Here is a 25,933-nt window from a genome sequence, read left to right as displayed (position 1 = left end):
CCCATTTAATGGTGTCGTGGAGAGCCCTTTGTCTAACCACATCTTCCACCACCGGTCATGCTCAGTGGTGACTGAGGGTGCTCCCCAATTTCCCCTTTCTGCTTTCATCTTTTGCACAGAGACAGGCTGGGTCTTTTCTATAACATTGACTTTAGCTGAGGTTCTCCCCTGGTTTTTATCCTGCGGGGTGTACAGTGGTAAATAGCATAAGAAAGACACAGACCTGCTTGAGTGGGTGCAGAGCAGGGCCACAAAGATGATGAGGGGGCTGGAGCAGGCGTCAGTAGCTCAGGTGTCTAAAGTCGTGTCACCTGCGTGCTGTCACGGAGTCTGTGACGAAGGGCGGCAGGGGAAAGACTCCAGTCCTGCTGTTCTCTCAACAGGAGGGTTGCATCAACCCAAAAGTGGGCCTAGCCTTGGGTCCCTTGCCTGTGGGTGAAGCCCAGGATGGCACGTAAGAGCAAGGCAAGCATGTGATAATTCCCCTGTGTGCTCTCCCGCGCCCCTGCGACCTACAGCACCGATTTTGTGAGCAGCGGAGGGGCCCGGTGACCTCTTGGCTGGCTCCTGGCAGCTCTCCAAACACTCTTTCCAGGCCACGTGCAACACCCCTCGAGGAGCGGGTGGACCAACGTACGGCCCCTCGGGGCTTTCTTACCGGGAGAGCTCTCACGCATGCGGAGGAAACCCTTGCTAAGGCACTGGAGGGAAAAAAACCATCGTCCACGTTTCTCGGGGAGAAGCCTTAAAACGCTCGCCCCCTCAAGACTTTTACACCTTGTTGGCAATAGTAACTGCGATCTAAGCCAAGGCCTCAGCGCTAACAACAGGCCTAGGCTCCCTTTAGTCTGAAAAGCCATGTGCTTACTGTAGTAACCCCCCAAAACTGCCTTATCTGTACCGATGAACGGCCTTGGTTGTCAATGCGCCTTTTGCTTCGGTGTCCTGTGAACAGTGGCCACAGCCTTCGCAGCACAGCTGAACTCTTAGGACTGCTTCAGCCAGCCTTTCAACACGCTGTTCAAGCAGTGGGGCGGTCACCACTTTGTTGCTCCCAAGGCAGCAAAAGCCTCACTCAGGGAGCGTCTTAACAGGGGGCTCAGCACCCAGGTGCGGAGATACTTTGCAGCACCCCCAACTGGTGCTGGCCCATCACCTAGGGCCCATCAAGGGCCCATTAGTTAGTGAGGACCTTTGTTTTGCCTCCAGTACATTTGCTTGCCAGGCTTGTGTCCCTGGAGATGTTCATAATGGCTTCCCTCTTTTCCTGGGTATCCCATCTGAGGAGGTCCACGGCCAGATGATCCTGCCGTGTCAGAAACGTTCCCTCACCCCACAGACCCTCCCCAGTCTGTGCGACTGGCCAGCTCGGGCTCCCGTCACTGCCTCCCGCACCATGCGTGGGTCAGGTTGGTGTCGCTATCTGTTGCTGGCCATGGGCTCCCCCAGCCCCTCGGGGCCCCGCCGCTGGTTGGAGGAGCCCCGTGCCTGGTTCCTGCCTGCCGACGCCGTGGGCATCCACAGCTGCGCGCGGGCGTGGAACTCAGCCAGCGCTGGTGCCTCACGGGGTTTGCTCTTGGTACCACCCGGACACTTGTGTGACAGCTCTGTCCCTCTTTATTTGGAGAGAAATAGCTGATACCAAAGCTGTTGGGTTGGGGGTGTCTGTCAGCGCACCCCCAACCCTTACCCTGGCCACCTTCAGCCCTTGCCGGGGGGCCGGAGCAGCGGGCTCGAGGGGCGGGGGGGCCGTTTCTGTTGGGTCTGGGGCTGGAGGGCGCTGGGCTGGTTCCGCCACAGCAGGGCTTCTGGGGACGGGCTGGGGGCGCGGGGGCTGTGGGGAGGACGGGCTGGGGGGGCGCGGGGGCCGTGGGGAGGACGGGCGCGCCGGTGTTCGAGGCCGGTGCAGCGGCTGCTGGCGTTGGGTCCAGCTCTCAGGGCTGCTGGGGCGGCTGGTACGGCTCTTTGGGATGCCGGCGTGGCTGGTCTGCCTCTCAAAGATGCTGGGGCGGCTGGTCCGGCTCTCAGGGATGCCGGGGCGGCCGGTCGGGCTGTCCAGGCGCGAGGGACGGCTGCCAGTTTCCTGCTGGGCTCCTGAAGCTGCAGAGAGCTGCCTGTGGAGGGAGGAGGCTGCTGAGGCCCTCAGCTGCAGATGGGCCACAGGGACTCTCCTCCACAGCACGGCGCAGAGCTGGCAAGGCTCACCACCAGGGGCTGAGCTGCTGGCACAGCTTGGCCGAGGTGGACACCTGCACCTCGTGGCACCACCGAGGCCCAGCAGGGGCATTCCTCCGGGCAGGTTCACTGGTCAGGAGCGGGAGCTAGCGCGCGTCTCGCTTTCTAGGGTAATCTCATGCCCCTCTCTTTCTCTTCCTGACCTTGCTTTGCCTATGCCTGTCGCTCCTGGGGGCTGCTCTTGTCCAGCCAAGGTCAGCTTGAGCTAACTCTGGCTCCAGCCAGAGCGGGCTCCCGAGAAGAACACCCGGGAGTTAAGATGCCAGTTAAAGCCTCTGCCAGCAGCAGAAACCTCGGCAGAGTGTTTTGGCCAACCACTAACTTGCCGCTTGACAGCAGCCTGACTAGAAATGCTTCGTGGCTACAAGCAGCCATTGAAGGAAGCAGTGGCGGGGTGGGGAAATCAATGACTCACTGTTTTCTCTTCCTCCGCCGATGGATCACGACACGGCACAACGCTATTGTAAATGTCAGGGAAACCATGGCTGCTCCTGTGCTTATCATACAGCGCCTTCGTATGTCTTGGGGACACAAACCACTTGTGATGTTCTGGGGATTGTAAACCCTTGTGGTTGTCTCGCTGAGCACATCTGGAGGAGCAATTTGAGACGTTAGGCCGTCCTGTGCACCACTGGTAAGCTTGCAGCACGTTTGATACGGCCATGAAGTTCTCTGTTTCCCCCCAGTGCTGGTGCCTGGAGGCACGCTCCCACCCTTTGGCACAGGTTGTCCCACCGACCAAAACTCGGAAGGCCAGAAGCAGAGCAGGGGGAGGGGAGCACAGCTGCTTGCCCAGTTGCCCCTTTTGAGGGACACGGGCAAAAACCATCTCTGCAGCAGGCAGTGCCACCCCCAACTCTCCCTCGCCCTGGGCCAGCTCCCACAGCCCGAGGGGACAGAGTCAGGCCTTCCCAAGAGATGCTTGAGCCTTGCTCTCCTCCTTCTGTCTTTTCTCCAGCACTGAGTGGGCACTGGGGGAAGAGCCTGCTGACACACAGCCATCCTGATGGGTGACACTGGATGACCACGGGACAGCAATTACCTGGCGTGCCGGCGGCTCGCATCGCCTCTCTTTCTGCAGCAGAGACTGGCAGTGAGCCACCGCTTCCTTCCAGCAGCGCCTCCTTTTGCACAGCCTCTCGGTCCGTCTCTTGAAAAAGCAAGCGGGACAGTTGGATCAGATGGAACCCTTCCCCATCAGGGAGATGGCATCTTCAGGAGGCAAGACTTTTTCTTTGAGAAAGACATTGATAAGGTTTTGAAAAAACGCCTGGGCTTTTGGGGCTGCGCCTAGTCACTACTCCAAACACCAGCCACGCCTGACCTGCTGGGAGACCAGGCAATTGCACGCGATCTTCTGGTCTGCGTTGCACGTAGTGCATTCTCTGCAAAGTGTAAGGCGATGCTAAAGGCCTTCCTTCAAGAGGACGGGAAGAAGCTGCAGCCAGGCCAGGCGGGGAAACAGCCCTTCTGAGAAGGGCTCCTCCGCAAGGCCCTCATGCCCTTCCCTGTAAGCACCCAGCAACGGTCACGTTGGTCCCATCCCAGCTATCGCTCTGCAGACGGGAAATGGAGCACAACCCAAAAAGCCTGCCCAGTCAGCATCTCCACCTGACTTCCAGCACTAGGAAAGGGCAAGCAGCATTGCTTGGGACCTCGCTCCCGCCTGGAACTGGCCCAGTGTCAAGCGGTGCTGCGTGTGAGCCCAACACAAGTTCAGCACACGCCAGGCCCTCAAATCTGCCTACATGTGCACAAGCCACCTCCGAGCCGTACTGGTCAAACTGGGGCAGCAGCTGCCCCTGGCACTCGGCCTGAACCACGACTGGCAGCAGAGGTTCTGCACCATCTCTGTGGCTCGCCAGCACCTGCAAGGCGTGAAAGCCAGCGTCGCTGCTGCGAGGCTCCGATCGATCCCTTCCTGCTGTGCCGGCTACAGCGTGTGCAGACGTGTATCTAAATCCTCCGGTTGCCGAGCCTCACGGCTAAGGCAGAGTGAAATATACCCACCGTGTCCTCTCTTCAGTTCCTCCAGCATTTGCCTTAGGAACTCAGATGGCTCCGGGGACCTTCTTCCTCCTTCGGCTTGGTACTTTGCTCTTGGAGGACCTTAACAGAAAGTATTTGGTTCAACTTCACACGATTAAATTACAGAAATTACAGAAATTACACTGAGCCCGACCCGTTCCCCCCCTGCTCTTCTCTATGTCTGTGCATTGGCCACAGAAGGAGCAACTTGCATTTCACAGGGAAAGAAGATTAAAAGGTAAATGCTCCTTCCTCCCACTGACTTCCCTGTGGGATTGCTCTCAGGCTTGAGGACAGAACTAGGCCAAGAAGTCAGGAAGCCATCGACCTTGAGAGGATCTTCAGGAAAATCGCACGTGAACAAGCTCTTGCCACGCTGTCAGTGTTTATTCTTTCAAGGGAAGGGACACTGAGAACTTACCTCCGGGATGCCCCAAGGGCTCCAAACCAACATCCAGCCGAGACGCTGGATAGCCATTGCTGCCACCCTCATCTAGACACAAGCACAAATGAGAAATGTTTCCATTGCATGCTGGGATCCACTGCTGCCCCGTGAAAGGCTGCACCAGTGCCGCCCGCTTACCTGCTCCCTGCGCTCGCCATGGAGCAGCCCAGGCAGCCCTGACATGCAGGGCCACCAGGAGGAGGAGGATGAGGAGGAGGCGGTGGGAGGGGGCCATGGCCCCCTGCATTCGCACCATGCTGCTGCTGCTGCCGCTGTTGCCGCTGCTGCTGCTGCTGCTGCATTCGGGGCCGGGGGCTGAGCGGTTGTTGCTTATGGCCAGCGCGGCACTGCGGGGCTCTGTGACCTCACAGCCCTGCTGTGACCTCACGGCCGGGCCGAGGCTGCGTGGAGACGGCTCTCAGGGCGCTTGTGGAGAGCTGCTGGAGCACAGGCAGGGGAGCTGCCCTCCCGGGGAGAGGAGCACGTCCCATCAGGCAGCTCCATCCAAGGGCTGGGACGCAGTCCCAGCTGGGGCTGAGCCCACAGCTCTGCCCTGTTTTCCGGGCGCTGTCACAGGGGCAGCGAGCAGCTCACAGTCCCCCAAAACAACAGGAAACCAGAGCCAAGGGATTTCGGACCTCCTCGGGTGCTGTTAGCAACAGCTCATGAGGCTGAAGAGTGAGTGGTTTCAGTCTCGAGACTCAAGTGCAAGATCCGCTCCTGTAGGCAGCTTCCAGGCTGGAGCCCCATTTGGCGCCTTGGGGGACGCCAGGGCTAACGAGTCACTTTCACCTTATGGGAAAGAGGAAGCCGTTACTTTTCCATTTCTTCTTCATGTGAAATCTAAGGGAATACTTTCTGTCAGGTCCTTAAAGAGCTAAGTCATAGAATCATAGAATCGTTTAGGTGGGAAAAGACCTTTAAGATCATCGAGACCAACTGTTAGCCTAGCACTGCCAAGTCCACCACTAAACCATGTCCCTAAGCACCACGTCTACCCATCTTTGAAATACCTCCAGGGACGGGGACTCAAGCACTTCCCTGGGCAGCCTGTTGCAATGCTTGACAACCCTTTCGGTGAAGAAATTTTTCCTAATATTCAGTCTAAACCTCTCCTGGCACAACTTCAGGCCGTTTCCTCTTGTCCTACCGCTTGCTACTTGGCAGCAGACACCGACACCCACCTCGCTACAACCTCCTTTCAGGTAGTGGCAGAGAGCGATAAGGTCTCCCCTGGGCATCCTTTTCTCCAGGCTGAACAACCCCAGTTCCCTCAGCCGCTCCTCATAAGACTTGTGCTCATAAGACCCTTCACCAGCTTCGTTGCTCTTCTTTGGACACGCTGCAGCACCTCAAGGTCCTTCGTGTAGTGAGGGCCCCAAAACTGAACACAGTATTCGAGGTGCGGCCTCACCAGTGCCACGTACAGGGGGACGATCGTTGCCCTAGTCCTGCTGGTCACACTATTTCTGATACAAGCCAGGATGCCATTGGCCTTCTCGGACACCTGGGCACACTGCCTGCTCATATTCAGTCGGCTGTCAACCACCACCCCCAGGTCCTTTTCCGCTGGGCAGCTTTCCAGCTACTCTTCTCCAAGCCTGTAGCGTTGCATGGGGTTGTTGTGACCCAAGTGCAGGACCCGGCACTGAGCCTTGTTCAACCTCCTACAGTTGGCCTCAGCCCATCGATCCAGCCTGTCCAGATCCCTCTGTAGGGCCTTCCTACCCTCCAGCAGATCAACACTCCCGCCCAACTTGGGGTCGTCTGCAAACTTACTGAGGGTGCACTCGATCCCCTCATCCAGATCGTTGATAAAGATATTAAACAGAACTGGCCCCAATACTGAGCCCTGGGGAACACCACTTGTGACTGGCCGCCAACTGGATTTAACTCCGTTCACCACCACTCTTTGGGCCCGGCCATCCAGCCATGTTTTTACCCAGCGAAGTGTACACCTGTCCAAGCCATGAGCAGCCAGTTTCTCCAGGAGAATGCTGTGGGAAACAGTGCCAAAGGCTTTACTAAAGGTCACGTAGACAACATCCACAGCCTTTCCCTCATCCATTAAGCAGGTCACCTTGTCATAGAAAGAGATCAGGTTAGTCAGACAGGACCTGCCTTTCATACACCCATGCCGAGTGGGCCCGATCACCTGGTTGTCTTGTATGTGCCGCGTGATGGCACTCAGGATGATCTGCTCCATAACCTTGCGCGGCACCGAGGTCAGGCTGACAGCCCTGTAGTTCCCCGGATCCTCCTGCCGGCCCTTCTTGTACATGGGCATCACGTTTGCTAACTTCCAGTCAACTGGGACCTGCCCGGTTAGCCAGGACTGCTGAGAGATGACGGAAAGTGGCTTGGTGAGCACTTCCGCCAGCTCCCTCAGTACCCTTGCGTGGATCCCGTCTGGCCCCATGGACTTGTGTGTGTCAAAGTGGTGTAGCAGGTCACTAACCATTTCCCCTTGGATTACGGGGGCTTCGTTCTGCTCCCTTGTCCCTGTCTTCCAGCTCAGAGGGCTGGGTACCCCGAGAACAACTGGTCAATCAAGAAAACAACTGGTCAATCACTAAAACAGAACAAATATTCTCTTAAATTATTTGACATGCAAAAGGAAACCTCGAGAGAGCACACGGCGGGTATATGCTGCCTGACCGTCCTAGCGGCCTTCTGCTACATCATGATGTGACTACATCAGTGGAGAAAGGAAGAGCTACGGACGTCATCTCTCTGCACTTGTGTAAGGCCTTTGACACGGTCCTCCACAGCATCCTTCTCTCTAAATTGGAGAGATACGGATCTGACGGATGGAGTGTTTGTGGATGAGGAATTGGTTGGATGGTCGCATCCAGAGGGTAGTAGTGAATGGCTCAATGTCTGGACAGAGACTGGTGATGAGTGGTGTCCTTCAGGAGTCTGTTTTGGGACTTGTACTGTTTAATATCTTCATCAATGACATAGACAGTGGGATCGAGTGCACCCTCAGTGAGTTCGCAGATGACACCAAGCTGAGTGGTGCTGCTGACATGCCTGAGGGATGGGATTCCATCCAGAGGGCCCTGGACAAGCTCGAGAAGTGGTCTTAGGTGAACCTCATGAGGTTCAACAAGGCCAAGTCCAGGGTCCTGCACCTGGACTGGGGCATCCCCTGGTATCAATACAGGCTGGGCAATGAAGGGATTGAGAGCAGCCCTGCCAAGAAGGACTTGGGGGTATTGGTGGATGAAAATCTGTACAGAAGCCAGCAATGTGCACTTGCCGCCCAGAAAGCCAACCGTATCCTGGGCTGCATGCAAAGAAGTGTGGCCAGCATGTCGAGTGAGGCGATTCTGCCCCTCTACTCTGCTCTGGTGAGACCCCACCTGGAGGACTGCATCCAGCTCTCTCAGCACAGGAAAGCCATGGACCTGTTGGAGCAGGTCCAGAGGAGGGCCACAAAAACAATCAGAGGGATGGAACACCTCTGCTATGAGGAAAGGTTGAGAGAGTTGGAGTTGTTCACTCTGGAGAAGAGAAGGCTCTGGGAGGCCTGATTGCAGCCTTTCGATACTTAAAGGGGGCTTATAAGAAAGATGGGGACAGAGTTTTTAGTAGAGTCTGTTGCAATAGAGCAAGGGGTAATGGTTTTAAACTAAGGGAGTGTAAAATCAAGCTAGATATAAGGAAGACATTTTTTATGCTGAGGGTGGTTAAACAGTGGAACAGGTTGCGCCGAGAGGTGGTAGATGCCCCATCCCTGGCAACATTCCAGGTCAGGTTGGATGGGGCTCTGAGCAACCTGATCTAGTTGTAGATGGCCTTCCTCATTGCAGGGGCATTGGACTAAATGACCTTTAATGGTCCCTTCCAAGCCAAACTATTCTATTATTCTATGATTCAGAGTGCTAGGAGTATTGACTGCAAAGAGCGAGTCAATCTGAACGTGAAATATGTGTTAGGATAAGTCAAATGGCTTTTGCCCTTGAAAACATGTGGCAGAGGAAGAAGTAATTGGTCTGAGTGGTTTTGGGTGGAAACCGAAATTTCATTAATTTTAGTGCCTGAGAGTGCCTGGTCTCTCTGCCAGGGAAAATTAAATTAAATTTATTAAAATTAAATTAAATTTATTACAAATCAAATCAAAATGAAGGACTTGCCTGATTATGCCCAATTCGTCATGTTCTCCTGGCAGTAAGCTGGCTGAATGTTGGTACTACCTTCTTCACAGGCATTGGTCAAGTCCTAGCCTGCCAGGGAGCTTTTTTTCTCTGTTCTTCAGCTCTCCAGAGGGAAAATGGAAATAAGCTGAAAAACAACATGCCAGCTGCCAGTGAGGGCTGGAGCGTCCCTCCCCAGGCAAGTAACCCTGGAAAGTCATCATGCAGTCCTCAACAGACACTGGTATCCTTTTAACTATAGATTGGTTTTAAGTGTTACATGTTAAGGCAATATGGAACACAACAAAAAGTTTTATTTTTACTTACGAATTTTCCATACAGAGACAGCACTCGTTTACTTTGGATAAGATGCAAATTTCAGGAAGTATTTTGATTTATAAATGTCCACACTACATCTTGGTCTGAACACGCAATAGTCTGCTCCTGTGAGAAACACAGAGGGATCTTCCAATCATTTTGACTCCTGGATGAAGAAAAAAGTCTTTAACTAGCAGACAAATTCCTTTTGCCACTTCTTTTACTTGGCTCCACTTGCCTCTTGAGAACAGAATGCTGCTCTGAGGCAAATGCTTGAAGCTTTCTCTCTCCACCCACACAGAATAGTGCAGGAACAAAGAGCTGAGATTTTCCTGTGCCTCTTGGATCAAAACCTATTTATTCTAGGCCTGGGTCTGTCAGCATGTCATCTGTGCATAGCTGATTCTGCTGATAAAGAATTCTCCTCTATTATTCTATATATTTTCATGAGTAAATAATTGATACACATCTAGTTACAGTTACCTTATAAAGCATTCTGAGAAGAGAATATAATCTTATTCTCTGATGGCCAATGACTTTATGGTGCAGTATTTGCTTTGTTCTTGTGCTTTAGGGCGGCTGGTCAATCAGCTTTAGGCCCACCTAGAAAGAATAAATTAAGATCTATTGCTGTTCCAACTTCTCCCTCCCCTGCAGTGCTACACAGAGCAGAAGAGAGGCAATGAGCAATGAGAGACAGCAGCTCCCATATAAACACAAAGCATGGCACAGTCTCACTAAAGAAATAAGTAGTAGAGGTTAAACTGAGGAATGCCTTTTATTTCAGTGACATGGTGTAAGAGTGGCAATCCTTGCTCTACTCTGCATATCTATTTTCCACAGATGATTGTGCAGTCAATTTATTTTGGAGGTGTGTCATATGGGGGGGTTGCAGGTTACTAAAAATTTGACAGGACATGCTGTCAACCAAATAAACTAGCAAGAGATGTTTCCCATGTTTGCCAAATGAAAAGTTGCTCCTCGGAAAGGGGACTGGAGATCTGACATCCTACAGGACTAGTCCTGCGACGTTTGTTTTCAGTCTGATGAATATTCCCTTCTAAGCAAATGCAGAATTTTAGAAAGCAAACTAAGATCCCTGCTTCAGGCTTCATATTCTTCTTCTGTAAGTGCCCGTAAAGGGTCATTCTCTCAGCGAAAACAAGAGATATCAAAATGTGAAAGTATCAATAAAAAGAACCTACCATTCTGAAGGAGACATATGAGACATTAGTTGGGTATTTGAAGCTGAAGCCTTAGGCAGAAGAAAGGACCCAATGGTAGGGCACGAGCTGAGAGGGAATTTCGTGAAACAGCTATTTCTTTACCTGTGAACCAGTAAAACAAAAATCATCCAGAGTTTTTCTTAGTCACTACATCTACCAGTGAGGAAATTCACCATGACAGCAGTTTTGCATCTAAGAAAGTAGAAGAAAGATGCAATATTACAGATGTCTCTCCCTGTACAGCTATGACTTAGAAACGTCAGAAAGCGTATCACTACAAAACTTTGCGGCAGCTGCCCTCACTGCCCAACAGGACAGCCTCCACTGGAAATATCACACCACGCACACAGCACCGAATGCCATCCTGCTAAAACCCTGCAGTGAACCAGGGACTGGCTGCCATGGCACGTTGGAATGTGCTAAACGCTGATGAGTGTCAGCAGTTCATACTATCACAACACAACACGAGGGAGCTAGAAGCATCCCAGGCCTGGCTAAGTACAGCAGAGGATGACTGAGAGCAGGGAAGGGAGTCCACACTACTCCCAGTTTGTGAGATTTCCCTAATGTTGCCTTGGAGGAGTTCCTACCCTCACTTTTGCATTTCCTAGAGCTTTACTACAAGATCACAGAAGATCCTCTGAACTGTCCCGGGCACCACACTGGTGATGCAGGAGAGAGTATGGAAGAGACCAACCCTCTTCCCAGCATCTTCCGGCAGAGAATAAACTGGGACTGACCTATTGCAAACAGTGGTAGGAACAGATTTCGTCATGGGAGGCAATAAAACAACCTATTTGTTTCTTTTTTCTTACCTTAAACCCACAGCTTCTATGCTCTCTCTGCCTCTTAGGGACACGTGCCAGCTGCAGCACACTGCTAAATTATGAACACCAGTTTCCAATGCAGCCTCAGGCTCTGGACTAATCCTTGAAAGGGTCTACACCAATACAGCTATTTTACAAGTACACTTTTAGTAATAAAGGTTTCTCATGTTGAACCAAAACTGAGAAATCTAATGCCTGTATCTGACTTGCAGGGAATCTATTCAGGTCCAGTAAGTCAGGGTCAAGAAAATGTGTGTGGACATTGTCCATTTACCCTTTAAACTGGCTCAAAATGGCACTCAATCTAAAAACAAACAAGCCACCACCAAAAAAACCCCAACAAAAACAAAAATGAGAAAAATATGAACATCACTAGCACGACTCCATCCTGTACTTCCTGACTTGATCTACCATAGCAGGCACTAATATGGCCACTTTTCTCAGCAAAATAACCATTGGTCCATTCTCGTCCCCTGCCTCAATAAAGTCAGTACTGTCTTTTAAGAAGACATATGAACATTTACCAGGAGAGCAAAGATCCTGCATCTCTCTATATCCTCATATTACCTGTTAATAGACTTGAAATAAAAAGCCACATCAAACTACTCCTTTGTCTGTCAGCCAGAACATGTTTTTGGAAAAATCTTTTATTTGACATACCCTGCACACCACAAAACTAAATAATATATAGAGTATTGCTCTGAGGTCTCAAAGCACCTTTGCTTACCTTGTCCTTGAGTTCTTGAAGATATGCTCCGATTATGCCCACTTCAATGGTCAGGCAGAGATGGATATGGATCTAAACAGCCTGACTCCAAAGTCTCAAAAGGAAAAATCCACCCTGATGGCAAATCAGCTGGGTTAAAAAATTCCATTGCTAAGAAGGGTTTCATGTCTCAGAAATTAGTAGGTGGCAAGCTATTAAAAATGAGTGGATGTTAAAATAATACTCACATTTGACTGACATATTTTTATATATCTATATATGTCTTGAAAGTCAAAGTTTCAGTTTAAGTATTTCAATGAATATTTTGTCACAGCATGTAAAGACTTCTTCCAGGGTCTGTCTTAATTTGCCAAAAAAAATTTACCTTTTATACTTTTATACATCCATTAAGGAGAATTTGACCCATGTTACTCAAAATCTACTTTTTTCATAAGAACTGATTTATATTATATTGGAAAAGTGAAAAATTATACGGTTCTACTGCAATATTAATGTGAAGTCCAAAATTCAGCTCACCTTGGTGGTTCCCGCTATTGCAGGAAGCATCAGCCAGCTCTTCCCCCGCCACGCTGACACCGAGTGTGTGCTGTGCATTCAGTGCTGTGTTTTGGCCGATATTTAAATAGTGAAGGACTTGATGCTGTATCTTATAAAAATAACCGAATGCAGGCAATCAAGTTAGCTCCATAAATGGGAAGCATCATGGGACCCTTATCCATCCCTGCCGGATCCATCCAAGTGATGTGACCTTTGTACCATCATAAGAGTTAGCCAATGCCAGCTAAGAATTAATAAATTGCACACTGGATTTCCATAAGATTAAAGAAAAAACAGTGGGTGTCCTTATATTGCAATTTATGTTTTATTGATAATTGTAATAGCATTTGCATGCAGGTAGTAACTGGCTTCCAATGACTGAAATGATAAAGACAATGAATGAAGAAATACCATACTTTGAAACAGATAAATAGCTCTACTTCAGGAAAGATAATGTATTCAATACCAAACAGTGAATATATAACTTTATATTTCTGAGAGCACTTTCTGTTTCTATACTATCTGCACTTAGGAACTGAACATCCACTATCAATACATCTTCTTGCTGACTTCAGACATCTTTCAATCAAAGTACTTTGGATTACAACGTGTATCCAAATATCTCAAATACTACAACAGTTCAAGTAATAAGAAAACAACTTTTCAGTACATTATCACATTTACTCTCAAGATGAATAAACTGAGGCCAGTTAATGTAAAATGCCTGACCAATGACCATAGCAAATCACAACCAAAAGGAGGATGGAGCCAAGGTGTCCTGTCCCCGTGGCGTAAGGAGCCAGAGATCCTCCTTCAACCCTGGCTGTATTGCAGCCCCACTGAGCACCAAGAAAAGGAGGAAACAAACTTACTCTGTACCAAGATACTAATTTAGAGTGCAAAAAATTCAAAGCGGATGTTCTGCACAATAACACGAAACCCAAAAAGCATTCAGTGTTGGCAGTGATGCTGGCTGACTGCAATACATAAAAAATAACACCGTACTTCCCACACAGGGTTTCCACGCACTCCTATCGATACTCCTATTTTTACACCTGCGCATCCCATCTCAGCTACAGAGCACACTTCCTTCCAGCATCCTCTGCTAGCCTGCACCACCCAACACAACTCACAGGACACAAAGGTTATGGAAAAAGGAGAAGGACTAGAGATAAGCACAGTGACAGGCTGCTGGTGAAAGAACAGGGATTACAGTTTATTTTCTAAATGTACCAGTGAATAGAAAACTCTTGCTACGCTATAATCAGACTCAACATTCAAGCAGACATTTTGTCTTCAATTCCTAGCATAGTACCCCCCACTTATGCCTCTTGATTTTTCTGGGAAAGGTCTTGAATCAGAAAGATGGGGGAAAAACAACTCTCCTTAACTACTGGCCTGAACCCTGCTGGCTTTGCTTCTGATTTCTAGCTAATTGACAGAGGTTTGCTACACATCAGAAAATTTATGTATGTCTGGGACCTGAATGCCAAATCTTCATTCCCATGGAGTGGGAATATCCCAAGTAAGCAGAGCACAGAACCGACCAGCTCTGCCCCAACCGAAGCTGCAATCATGACCACAGATAGCTGTGTGTGGGCTGGAGATAACAAAAGATGGAATATAATTGCTATGACAACCAGGTATTAACATGCCCAAAGGGCAACATCTGATCAGCGTGTGTGTGCACATGCACCCTTATCCACCTGTTCATGATTATACTTGTCCAGTTACCTTGATTTCTTTCAGTTATTAATCTATTAACTCTAATTTCCTAGCTACTGTCCAACACATGATACATTTAACAGTAGATGAGTAATGTCTTATGTGGTTTCTATATCCCTGTCTAAAAGCAGCAAGCCAAATGCTACTGTCTTGATAAATATGCAAGCCTTACTGACAGCAGGGGGTTATGCCTGTCGGACACTTTCAACACTGGACACAGAAGCCTTTAATATATTTCAGCACCTGGCAGAAAGCAGTTACTTGAATGTTCCTCGAACAGATGCCATGTTAGCTTTTGATGTTGTTGAGTTATTCCATTCTTTAAAAAATGCATTTTAAAGACGTTAATGATAATAAAAGGAATATTGCTAGCAAGTTGTAGGCTGACTTTTTGAAGAAGCTTTCAGCACAAGGTCATGAAAATGTGAAATGAGTGAACAAAAACAAAAGACGCAATTCTAAACGAAAAATTACAGTTAATAAAGTAATTTACCACCACAAGGAACTTCCCTTGCACTGAGATGCAAAACTCTTCTAATTAGAGTAACAGATGCTGGATTGTTTCAACATCTCTGAACATTAATCACCCAAGAGTGTACTTAAATCAAGACCGAGGTGTTCCACCGGAAAAGACAATGTCCTGGTGTAATACAGTGATTTTGCACATGTGCTGGGTGGCATCAGAGATGCAGGAGATCCAATTAAACTGTCAGCATCTCAGAGAATGGCTGCTGCCATGGAGATGTTATGGCAGAGACTGGGGCGGGTTCTAGAAGGCTAGTGCCAGAGGAGAAGGGCTGCTCTGGCAGCTGTCAGAAAACAGTCCTCCTCATGTGGTGAACCACCACCATGGAAACCTTGAGACAGGCACTCTCATGCCCCGTGTGTCTGGAGCTGTTCACCCCCCCTGTCCTGGTCCTGTCCTGCACACACAACTTCTGTAAGCAATGCCTGGAGAAGATCCTGCTACACCAAAACTGTCACCACATCAATGGGTTTTTCCACTGCCCCCTGTGCAGGAAGGTAAGGAGGCCTGATCCTACGTTCTCTGTGGAAGCTGAGCAGATGCCAAGTCTCTGGTCAGGAGACTTTTGTTTTAATTTGCAGTGGCAGGTATGCCCCATATGACAACAGTTCTCACAAGGAGTAATGTGCCACATCATATTTGTAGTGAACAGAACAGGTTATTTGCAATCACTCCCATGTTTTTAATACTGTGGCATCTGCATTTCTGGTCCCTGAACGCACTACTGCTGCACGGAAACTTGGCCTCATAATCCTTGCATTCCTACTGGAGGAAAAACGTGCAAGTGCTAAATGCTTTCTTCTTTAAATTAGATATTTTCTAGGACTCTGAGTAAACAGGATATTTGCTTATCGTTGTTTCCCAGTTTGACAGGTTGCAGGTTTATTACGTAAGTGAATCAGCAGATTTTCTTGAAATTTGGAACATACTTATTTTAATATCCATATTTTACAGACCTCTGTAAGTGCGAAGTCCACTGTGAAGGCTTTTCTTAGGGACAGATTCTGCTGCCAAATGCTAATACATAGCATTTTAAAACCTTCTCATAGTCTTTATGGAGGCAAAACCTTAACTCAGTGAAAACTGAAGACATCTGTCTGTCATCTGACATTCCCTGTCTAGCATGCAAGTAAATTTACTGACTTCAAGTAGTAAAAGGTTCAGGACTGGATTCTCATAATGCCTTCAGGACACGCCTCTGAATATTTAAAAAAAAAATAATACGCTTTTTACCTGTTAACAGAAACTAAGATCTTTCTGCTTGATTTGCTAAATTCTGTATTTCAGACTAAACAATGCAATTTCCATTGGTTTAAACTCCCTAAACTCAGAGGCAAAGTATAGGCAAGTGATACTAATGAGCCTTCAAGTTACAACATACATGTTTGAATGAACTGGCTGTCTAGGTACTTCTGCAATATTTCACCACGGTTCAAATATTATTAATGTAAATAACAACTGAATAAACATGATGTATTTTTTCTACATTATACTGAATTATCAGAGAAACAAAGCATACCTGTATCACTTAAACTATTTTACTGTTTTTTTTACTTTGTAGGTCATTTATTTGAGGGGCAGAGGAATTGTCAGCCTGCTACGAAATAGTCTAGTTGAAAGTATACTGGAGAAATTTAAATATGAGCTTGAAAAAATATGTACTTGGGAGAAACGACAGTTATCTGAAATCTGTGAAGAACATGGAGAAAACATGAATTTGGTATCAATTTTTATCTGTCCCTTTTCATTTTAGTAATCTGCACACTTTCTATCCTATAAATGCTAAGTCCCTGCTAGAGTCCCTACTAAGTCCAAAATTTATTTATTGGAAATCAATACTTCACAAGTCCTTACATACAGCAAAGTTATCATAATAACAAATTACATAATATTAAGATACAGAAATTTATTCCAAAATTATAACAGAAATGAGATAATACTTAATATTGATAAGGATTTCTTCCCCAGAATATTTTTATCCATCCCACTAATAGGGGATTTTCTGCAGCCACTAGCAAGCAGCTTCATAAACTTCAAAAGAACTGTAACCTTTTTAAAAGTCAAGCTCAGCCTTTTAGACTGAGTAATGGCAGAACTAAAACTATTATTGAACCTGACCAAGTGGTGTGTAAGTATCTTCTTTGCCTTTTCTAAGCACTGTGCTAAAAGGACTAAAAAGGACTAGTTTCCTTCCCTTATTCATACTGAATACTCCATTTCCCAATAATCCACTGATGAAGTTAGCTTCAAAAGCCACAGATGCATGGCTAGAGGTAAGCATGAGTAGTCCCATTGAAATCAATCCTCTGAGAAGTCCAAGCTCTCATTCCTCAAGGAGTTCAATCATTCTACTGCCAGTCCTACACCAGCACTTACTAGAGAAAGCGACACCATAAATAATCATAAATAGCTCAAAGACAGAAAAAAGCCTTCATTCATTCTATGGACTGGAAGACCCAGTGCCACAGATGGTCATCACTTTTTAGACACATTGTGGATGTATATTGCCCATTTGTCTTTGAAAACTGCATCTCCTCTTTGAATTCTCCCACTGGCTCCCCATTTCACTGCACCTCACTCAAGCCCCTCATTCACACACTCCAAATTTTTTTTACAAAACTACATCTGCCTTCTGGTCTGCTCTTCAGCCGTACAATGCCATTTCAGTATCTCTCCCTGTTCCTCCAGTGAAGCCATTGCTTATTGCGTCCCACACAGATGTGTGCCTTCATCATTCAGGTATGAAAAGCACCTCCTGAACTAAGCAATTGATCAGAGTTCGCCCTCCTATAAAACATCTGGGTTTGTGTGTGCTAGTGTATGCATGTGTGACTGTACTAACATGGAAACAAAATTACAAATATAGGAAAAAACGTGTATTTATCCTTCCTGCAGATATCACTTACTTCCGTCATTCACAAGTTTTCTGGGTAAGGACTGTATCTTCACCTGCAGTTATGCATCGGTTTCTACTATCCCCCATCACCAGTGGGGTATCTAGCACTACGAATCACCAAGATGCAAAATACATAATACCGTGTGTGCTATAAGGTCCAGTAATATGGTTTATTGAATGTGAAACATCCCTATACCATCTGATAACAAAATTCACATGATGTAGAGGAAAAGAGTACACTTTTTTTACTCAGCAACTAAAAGGCATATGGTTTGGCAAAATTCATATCATGTACTGCAAATGCCAACAGAACAAACACAGCGTAACAGCTATATTGGTCTGGAAGACAAACACTGCAGCTTCACCAGCAATACTCAGTTTTGGCACTTGTAATAGTATCTAACAACAGACAGACCAACAAATTACTTGGATTATTTTGCTTATACATAGTTACTAACTTTCCTTGTGTAATTTTTCTCCCTCAGATTTGTCTCACTGACGATGAGCCAATATGTGCAATCTGTAAACTCTTTGGAAAGCACGAGGACCATAATGTTGCAAGAGTATCAGAAGCTTACAATGCAAGAAAAAAAGCATTTATAAAAAATTTACACTTAGTTCATAAGAAATCTGAAGAAGCTAGGAAGGTACAAGTGACTTATTTGAGATGATACTAAGAAAATCACATGATCCCTGGATATTTGATAGAAGATTAGAGAGCTGCATTTTGATTCCGATAGTAGGCAGTCAATTTGTAGATTTTCAAGAGGCTTAGGATATACAAGATAAAATGGCTTAGCAGGAAGAGAATGAGAACATATTTTAATCCTTACTTAGATTGTATTATAGTGCTGGCCAAACTGGCTCTTTGTATAACATGAGTTTTGAATACTAAAGCTTTTCTCATGTTTTTAAAATTTATTAAAGTTCATTAAGTATATGAAGAAACATACTATATTACTGGATGTGGGCTTACAAATTTTAACTGCTGTTCTCTGCAAAGAACATGCAGTACATGCAATCTGCCATCCCAAATACTCATAGTAACACAGATACAGAGCACAAATATTCCTGTAGAATACCTTGCGACCAATGTCTTTACTAGATAAGTGGGCTTGCAAGGAGGCACTAAGAGCTGGTGGAAAAAGCTGGCACCTCACTACTCTTATCTTCATCCAAAGGTATCTTGTGTTTGAATAGTTCCTAAGTCTCAAGTAGGTGGCTTATTCTTTGAGAGGAAGACATGCAGACATCACCTGGAGATGCTCATGTCCTGGTCAGTGCAGTTAACACACTATTCCGCTCCTGCCTTGCTGATCCACGGGGGATCCCATTTTCCTAGAAGTGCTGCTGTCTTTCATGTGACTTCACTAATGCACTAACCTTGGCAAAGCTGCAGCTGAGCTTTATTCCCACCTCCCCTATGAAAGCGTTACGGAAATATCAGTAGCCTTTTCATTCTCAGTACATGAAGAGCAAGCAGGCTACATCTTGCCTGAAAGAAACATGCAAACCCAAAGAATTTATACAGTTTCTCTCAGTCAACTGACTGCTGGTCCCCTCCTCTGCTCACCTTGGTGCTATCTCCACAAAGGCTTGAGCACAGCGCACAGTTGCCACAGCTTCCTAAACAAAACAAATCACATTCCCAAGAAAAGACGCTTTAAGAGATCCATTTTGAAAAGCACCTTGCAGTTCAGGTAACTTGCTAACCAAGAGACAAAATAGCAAAACACTTCAAAATGCACTTGCAATTATTTATATTTTCATTTGACTTTCAGCACTAACAGCTGCCAAAATTGTAAAGAGTACACAGCCTGTAATGTATATCTACATATCATATTTTTTGAAAGTTAAAAGTGCATTTACCTATTCTGAACACTACTCAGAGACATGATTATGATGCAATACATAACTTTTCATGAATTTGTTTCACACAGGAAACTGAAAAGCTGATTAATGAGCTAACAGCTGGTGCTACAGACACCAAGGTCATGATTGACACAGTTGGAACGGGTTTGCTGAAGGGCATATGGTACCGAATGGCTGAACTGCAATCCAAGTTACACCATGACTGTTCTATAAAACTGGAGAAGCTGCAGGTAATCTCAAATGAGGCCAAAGCTTCTGGACAGCTTTATCAGCAAATGGAAACCCTCCTGGAACAGCACGAAAATTCTGTACAATTTCTACAGGAGGACAAAAAATTGAAGGAAAAGATAGAAAAAGTGCTAGAAGGAAAAGCCTCATATCAGGACCCACCAAAGCATAAAATTTCAGTGCAACAGTATTTTGAAGAGCTCATCAGAGGAATTAATATCAAGGATTATCTCTCTACTGCATGCGAGAAGATGCTTTCAAGTGCCACTGACATACCCGAGACACGTCAATCAGAATGTCCTGCCTTTGTTTTTTCAGGTGAGAGTCCTGATCGCCACTTGTGCAAAGAAGTATTGCAAAAATTTGAGAAGGCAAATGACACCAAGCAAGATAATTTTGAAAATGCAGCTCCCCCCGCGCTGCAGCACTAATGCGAACATGAGCTTTAGTGAAAATTTAGCTTTTACAGATTTGCTGACAGGATAAATTAAAGCACTATCTCCTGACATTTAGCCTTACTTTCCCAGTCATATGTGCTGCCTATAGATTCCATCAAACAACTGAAAGACACTTTGAAAGGTAAACAGAATGAGAGGTATTTGGTATATATGCTCTGTTGCATGCTTTATTGTACCACCACAAATTAGCAACAGTTGGGAAGCTCTCACTAAAAGAGTAGCCTAGGACAGAGTAACACAGACTGTTTAACCAGGGTGGATTTAGAGATGTTGGGGAAAAGGAGCCTGTGTACAGCATGTACTGTGAATCCTTCCTATTACCCTGACAGCTTCAAGTGCTTCAAGTTTATTCTCTATGGGGAATGTAATTCACATCCTAAGCACTAAATTTGAGCCTTAAACCACGACCACACACAGTTAATTCCATATAAACCTATGTACTAAGGTTAGGTTAATAACTTATTTAAGGGAATTACAAAATAATTTAATTTTAAAATGATAAACGCTAGGCTACAACACTTCATTTATTTGGTAATCTGCCTGATATTTTTTCCAGAACAGTCAACAACATATTCATATGAGTACACCTTTTAAATTTTTGACAGGTACAGAGCCCACCTACCACTTTTTTTCCTTACATCATTTCTCTATATTCCTTTGGTAATTAATACAAAAGCATTTCTGCTTTTCAGGGTCATGTCTGCTCAATCTCTGCACATTTTAACTTCGGAAAACTTTAAAAGTTATCAGTTTGATTTTCTTTTGGCTCTTCTGGTAGTATCAGAACTACCTTTTCTGAAATCTAACAAACACAGGACACGTCAAATAGTACTCCTGGTACTGTGAGAAGAGATCCATAGGATTATGAAGGATTATTATATTCCACATGTAGAAGGCTTTCCTTTTAAAATACCATTTCAGATCAGGCCTGGGGGTGTTGGTGATCAAAGCCCTGACACTGAAGGCTTACAGGATCAGCCCCACATGCCCCCACTCAGTACTAAGCCTCCTCGTGTGAACACAGACATTGCTAATGAGGGTAATAGATGAAACTGGGGCCAAAAGCTGTTATTTCCCCACAGCTCTTTGGTACCCCATGTGAAAGTGGGATGACAGGCATACTGGTGGAATGTGAAAATCATGCACCAGCAACTCTATTCTCAACCTGCCTTGTTGCACATTTAATGCAAGAAGCAGGAGACACAGTCCTCGTACCAAATTCCATTTGATGCCTTTAGTCTGGTTTCCAAGGCATGTGTACGTGTCCATCCTTCCTCCACTCATTCGTTTTGAACCCACCAACCACTTTCAAGCCAATTTAACTGAAATAAGTGCAAAGAAAGTAAGTTCCCACAAGCTTCATGATGGTTTTCTCTTAGCAGTCTCTGTGAAAAGAGGGTGCAACATAAGATCAAACTTCTTTTTTGACATTACAGGATTCACATGGGAATGGTGGAAAAATATGAATGCCCTCATTGTGAGAAAAGCTTCAGCTGTCACTTCTACATTACTAGATAATGGAAAATCCAGAAGCAAACAGAAAACGGGAATCTAGGTTTCATCAGTTTCAGTGCTATGTGACCATGCACTTCCATATTCACCAGGCTGAGACACTCCCTCCAGTCCCAATGTTGCTGAGTCTTTTCACACTTTTTTAATCTTTACTATTTTGACCATCTTCTAATTTTGTATAATTTGTAAAGGCACATGTACTGACATTTTCACTGTTACACAGAATGAATAGAACTGCAACCAACCATGAATTTTATCACCCTTATCTCTTGCTTCTCACTTAGAGCCTGCCAAGGTGCTGCCCTAAGATGCTGTTCAGGGGCTGTTTAACTGTCATGAATGTCGTGTTCAGGAGGTAACCTGAGCTTCACATGTCTAAGGTTACAGCTTGTAATCACTTGCTGCTGCAGTCAAGCAATGCTTAGCAAGTCAAATGCTCAGAATAACTTCACTGTCATTCCTGAGCTTTTACACTTGGTGCAACTGAAGCTCAAGTACAGTACGAGGAAATCTGCAGCAGCCAGTGGCAACATACCATCTGTTTACTGCATTTACCAGTTCAGGTCAGAACTCGGGCTTTCTACATCACTGCTTTTTCAAAGAACTTTATTTGACAGATTTATCATAACGAGTGGTTTATACATCTGAATTATTTTCTTCTGTACTGATACCAACTGCATTTGCCCACAGTGTTTGTTTTCAACATTTTCTACACTGTGAGCCACTCTAGATGAGGAAAAGGATTTAGACTCTCCAATTGCTATCTGTCCTAAAGAAATGGAGACTAAGGTGAACAGAACTATTTGGCACTATTTTGCAAGACCAAAGATTCTTCCTAGGATATTACATTTCAAGACACATAGTTTCAATGTTCCTTGATCTGCTTTTAAAATAATTAGTGCTATTGAAAATGGCCTGCTAATCCACAACTATGTGCATTCCAGTAAAACAGATGGGCTGGCATTTCTTATTAAAATACAAGACTTAAGTCAGGCAAAAAGTGATAGAACAATTCACTTTCTGAAGAAAAATTTGTCACATCAACAACTGTCTGGTGCCTGATTGGACATACTGTGGAATTGTTCTCTCAGCCAAAAACAATGTCACTTCCCAATTATGGGTATAATGAGCAACAGCCACCAATGAATCAGCGTGCATCTGGCAAAGCGCAGGCCCAAAAGAACACCGTCACTCAGTAAGTATTTCCTGCTTTGAAAATAAATCTGTCACGTGGGCTGCATCAAAAGAAGTGTGGGCAGTGGGTCCAGGGAGGTGATTTTCCCCTCTGCTTTGGGGAGACCCCACCTGGAGCAGTGCACCCAGCTCTGGAGTCCTCAGCAAAGGAAGGACGTGGACCTCTTGGAGCAGGTCCAGAGGAGGGCCACAAAAATGATCAGAGGGCTGGAATACCTCTCCTATGAGGAAAGGCTGAGAGAGCTGGGGTTGTTCAGCCTGGAGAAGAGAAGGCTGCGAGGAGACCTTATTGCAGCCTTTCAATACTTAAAGGGGGCCTATAAGAACAATGGGGACAGACTTTTTAGCAAGGCCTGCTGCAACAGGACAAGGTGTAATGGTTTTAAACTAAAGGAGGGTAGATTGAGGCTGAACACAAGGAAGAAGTTTTTCATGATGAGGGTGGTAAGACTGGAAGGGGTTGCCCAGAGAGGTGGTAGATGCCCCATGCTCTGAGCAACCTGCGCTATTTGAAGATGTCTCTGCCCATTGCAGGGGGGTTGGACTAGATGATCTTTAAAGGTTCCTTCCATCTCAAAGCATTCTATGATTCTATGATCTACAGAATGCTTCATTTTTGAAAAATCCCTCCTCATTTATTTGATAGCTGGGATTGACTTCCTTATTGCAGCACTCCCCTTCTCTGGCAAATCCAGCCCCCCAGCAATCCTCACTATAGACAGCACAACCTGTAAATTACTAAAAATGTGTACTTGAATTTACATATACCTCTTACAACCTTTCTGAATATGATTCCTGAAAAATAACATTTAATAACTACTACTTCCAGTAAATTCTGTCTGTGTGCTAGCAAGAATTATTACAGTGCCTAAGCAAAACACCATGGTAAGATGGCATTTCACTGCTGAATGTGTTACTTGGACAGTCATCTTTCTGGGTATTCATACCCCATCTTGTGACCTACAGTGGAAGTGCAGGAGCTACCAAGTGCTCCTTGGCTGTACCTGGCAGACACCTGACAAATGCTTCTCACCCTAACACCTGCTGTAGCTTCTGCATTCATCAGAAAATGAGTCAAATTACACCTGAAAGTAAAGATTAAAAAGTAATTTAGCAGCCGGCCAAATTTATTTGACAAAGTTTTACCTGCACAAGGATGAAAACTGCATTTGGGTTCACCTTTTAGCTGTTGAGGCATCATGGTTTAATTTGTTCCACACATAAAATGCCTGCCTTATCCAGACAGGTGTCAGGTCACTGTTTAATCTGTTCATTGCCCTCATCACCAAAAACAAGGCTCCACATTCCCTTCTCGCATTTGTGATAAAAATCATTATTTGCGCAGTAAGACAGGACACCACACACATAAGAACTTCATCATTCAAACTCTATAAACTTTTACAAAATCCTTAAGACCTCACAAAAGCGTCATTATTTCTAAAATTTCTCAAAAAAAGAAAACAGAAAAGCTTACATACAAAGAAAGACTGACAAGAATACCCTGGGCATTCACACATTTTTTAAGATATCTCTATCCCAACGATCTTGTGAAAATTAAGAGATACAGAAAACAGATCTGTGTTTCAAGTTTGTTTTTAAACACAGCATTTCCGTGCCCGAGCTTGTATTAGTCCTGATGATTCTGATATTGCAGACACACTAACAAGCTGAAGGACCATGTCTCCTCCTCTGAGAGACTTTGATGTGCCTTAAAGCCCCTGTGCATCCCCAAAACATTTTAAAAAAATCAATCAGGAATATAATCAGAAAAGGTATTTTGATCAAGTAACAACACACTAATATAACATTTCCAAGTCAGATTGCTTCTGAAGTAGAACAGGATAAAACCCAAATGCAGAAGCAGAGAGAAAAGTATAGACAAACTTTGCCAAAAATACACAATTCACAATACAGTGTCAACAGCAAGCTAGAGGTTTATCTCACCCAACTGCAAAGGCCAGTAACTTGAAAACATGACTCACTTACAAGGGTGGCTGGTAGAAAAGAGACTCTTCTCCTTCCCAGCAAGGAACAGTACAAACTCATTACTTCAAGAGCTCATCAGGATTGCAGGGAAGGATGAAGGAAAAGAAAGTGCTTCAGTGGTTCCTCCCCAATTAAACAAGATTATCATCTATCAGAGAATGCTATCAGCAAAGCAATTAAAACTCCAGTTGTGTTGCTCAGTAAACTACCTAGATGAATAGACTACAAAAATACAATCAAAACAAAAGCTTGAGAAAAAAAGGAGAAACGCCACTCTTGCAATGCCGAGAGTCTAACAAGAGCTCTGGATAGAAACTGCATATACATATAGTGTATTTACCTGGAACTGTTACTCCTCACGCCCTCAGGAGAGCTTGCTAAGTTGCATTGCAGTTGACCATGCTGGCTAACCTGTTCTGGCTGCAGTTGGTGCTCCGTGATTCACCTGGCATCATACTACTTGGCACCACACAATAGCTTGGATGGCCACTGTTTGGGAAGATGTATGCATTATCATTAGTCTCAAGCCCTTTGACCAATCTCCAGTCTAAGCAGCTTATGAGAAACAACATGGTAGGGGCAAACAGAAGGGCAATGGCAATGGGCCGAAGGGGATGCAAAACCCCTAAGTCACGTAATGGTGCTAACGAGAAACAGCGCTAATGAGACCCAGGGCTAGTGGCTGTCTTGGAAACCCAAGCCACCCCTGGCCCTAAGACTACAAACCAATGCCCGGGAGACGGCGAGCTAGAGGACACACACGCTGGCCTGGCAACGCAAGGGCACCCGGGGCAGGCTGGGTCGCGCAGCCTCTTCCTGACGAAGGGAGGAAAAGAAAGGCCGGGCCGCGGGCCTTTGGGCAGCCGCTGTACCGGCACCGCCGCGGAGAGGCGCTCCCGACCCGGGGGAGGACTGGGAGCGGCCCGAGGCGGAAACGGGGCGGAGGGGCCGGGCACCGCTCAGCCCCGCCGAGTCGGGGGGTGGCCACCGGGGGCGCCATTTCAGAGCTACCCCGAAGAAGCCTAAAATAAATGGCGGAGGGGGCGGAGACTTT

The 25,933-nt window shown here is 46.0% G+C and overlaps 2 protein-coding genes across 2 annotated transcripts; one reads left to right on the top strand and one right to left on the bottom strand.

Moving 5' to 3' along the window:
- Positions 1 to 1,561: 1,561 nt before the first annotated feature.
- On the bottom strand, positions 1,562 to 25,851 carry LOC148050197 (uncharacterized). Its single transcript, XM_087744300.1, has 11 exons — positions 25,606 to 25,851; positions 25,220 to 25,368; positions 10,371 to 10,493; positions 9,175 to 9,331; positions 8,848 to 8,995; positions 4,847 to 5,500; positions 4,685 to 4,756; positions 4,246 to 4,344; positions 3,278 to 3,385; positions 2,651 to 2,825; positions 1,562 to 2,114 (listed from the first exon to the last, which is right to left on the bottom strand). Exons 6-11 carry the CDS (start codon positions 4,962 to 4,964, stop codon positions 1,562 to 1,564), a joined length of 1,125 nt encoding a protein of 374 aa, XP_087600426.1. The 5' UTR covers positions 4,965 to 5,500; positions 8,848 to 8,995; positions 9,175 to 9,331; positions 10,371 to 10,493; positions 25,220 to 25,368; positions 25,606 to 25,851.
- On the top strand, positions 15,057 to 20,215 carry LOC104022184 (E3 ubiquitin-protein ligase TRIM63-like). The gene is made up of 5 exons (XM_087744299.1): positions 15,057 to 15,230; positions 16,295 to 16,453; positions 18,115 to 18,276; positions 19,570 to 19,731; positions 20,048 to 20,215. Exons 1-5 carry the CDS (start codon positions 15,057 to 15,059, stop codon positions 20,213 to 20,215), a joined length of 825 nt encoding a protein of 274 aa, XP_087600425.1.
- Positions 25,852 to 25,933: the final 82 nt, after the last annotated feature.

This window comes from Nipponia nippon, unplaced genomic scaffold, assembly GCF_047370975.1.
Source record: "Nipponia nippon isolate SJK-2023a ecotype South Korea unplaced genomic scaffold, ASM4737097v1 scaffold_9, whole genome shotgun sequence".
NCBI lineage: Eukaryota > Metazoa > Chordata > Aves > Pelecaniformes > Threskiornithidae > Nipponia > Nipponia nippon.
This window is presented reverse-complemented; position numbering and strand designations above follow the sequence as displayed.

Coding starts and splice junctions, on each gene's coding strand:
- LOC104022184 (XM_087744299.1), top strand. CDS start 15,057: ATGGAAACCTTGAGACAGGCACTCTCATGCCCCGTGTGTCTGGAGCTG. Junction 16,454..18,114: donor ATGGAGAAAACATGAATTTG/GTATCAATTTTT, acceptor TTTCTCCCTCAG/ATTTGTCTCACTGACGATGA. Junction 19,732..20,047: donor TAAAACTGGAGAAGCTGCAG/GTAATCTCAAAT, acceptor TTGTTTTTTCAG/GTGAGAGTCCTGATCGCCAC.
- LOC148050197 (XM_087744300.1), bottom strand. CDS start 4,964: ATGGTGCGAATGCAGGGGGCCATGGCCCCCTCCCACCGCCTCCTCCTC. Junction 4,757..4,846: donor ATGGCGAGCGCAGGGAGCAG/GTAAGCGGGCGG, acceptor GCTTGTGTCTAG/ATGAGGGTGGCAGCAATGGC. Junction 4,345..4,684: donor GCCCTTGGGGCATCCCGGAG/GTAAGTTCTCAG, acceptor CTTTCTGTTAAG/GTCCTCCAAGAGCAAAGTAC.